General features: G+C 53.0%; 2 protein-coding genes across 2 annotated transcripts in view; one reads left to right on the plus strand and one right to left on the minus strand.

Annotated features, from left to right (window-relative positions):
* Positions 1-116, minus strand: part of LOC121665995 — a 2,915-nt gene extending 2,799 nt beyond the window's left edge. Inside the window, exon 1 of the mRNA XM_042031043.1 lies at positions 8-116. Within this exon, the coding sequence (XP_041886977.1) occupies positions 8-116 (109 nt within the window). The remainder of the gene's footprint in view (positions 1-7) is intronic.
* WDR47 (WD repeat domain 47) overlaps positions 1-957 on the plus strand; it is a 30,131-nt gene that overhangs the window by 4,424 nt on the left and 24,750 nt on the right. The window lies entirely within an intron of this gene.

The following is a 957-nucleotide window of genomic DNA, read 5'->3' on the forward strand; positions in this document are numbered from 1 at the left end:
CGGGGACCGGCGGGGATGCGGGCGGGGGCTGCGGCCGCCGCAGCGCCAGGTGGGTGCTGCCCGGCGTCCTCGCCAGCCCCTGGGCCCGTTCGTGGCTGCGCCCGCGGGGGGCGCATCGCCCCGGCTGCCGGCGACGCCCGAGCGCCGCCGCCCCTTTGTTGTGGCCCGGTCGGGGCAGCCCGGGCGCGGCCGGGAGCTGCTCCGGGGCCGTGCGGCCCTGCCCGCCGCTGGTGCTGAGCTCACGTTCCCGAAATGCTGATGCGGGCTCGGCGCGGCAGTTAACCGGGGCGGCTGCTGTAAACCCGGCGGAGGTGGATTTCGTATGGAATCGCGTGTGCAGAGAAAAAAAAATTGGAACAATATGGGGAATTACAGTCAAAATGCGTTAATTTCTAGTCTTTGGAAGTTGTTTGGCTTTTCTTATTTTCTGCCTTCTGTTTTCACTGTGATGTGAAGTATTGCATAATTTAATGTCACCTTTTTGTCATTCCCGGTGCGGAATGCGCTGGGCAAGGCGTGTGCGTGTTGTAACAGGGACTGGTGAATGCTGAGAGCTCTGCGGTCACCTCCCAAGCGTGGTGAGACAAGGATTACCGGGGTGGCTGTAGAGCAACAGCTGATCTAAGCAGGGGAACAAAATGGATTACTAGATGGCAAGCCGGTGAAAAATCTGTGTGAGGCAGGAAAGGCTGGTGTGTAAGAGGACACTGATTTGCTGTGTATTGAAGTAGAAAAGGTCTGAGAGTTCAGCTGTGCAAAGTTTAGTGAAGGTTTTCTATTAAGGCCTTAATACACTCAATGCATTTCATTTGAGATAATGAATTATGTGATTTCTTAGGGTGAAATGGGTGTCAGCGAGCTCCAGTGACTGCTGTGGGAATGAGTTGTGAAAAAAATTTGGCCTATAGTCTTTTTTTTTTTTTTTTTTTTTTTTTTTTTTTTTTTTTTTTTTTTTTT

The sequence above is a fragment of the Corvus kubaryi genome, unplaced genomic scaffold (genome assembly GCF_017639235.1).
Source record: "Corvus kubaryi isolate FWS band 111438036 unplaced genomic scaffold, C.kubaryi_AGA036_p1.0 37334, whole genome shotgun sequence".
Lineage (NCBI taxonomy): Eukaryota > Metazoa > Chordata > Aves > Passeriformes > Corvidae > Corvus > Corvus kubaryi.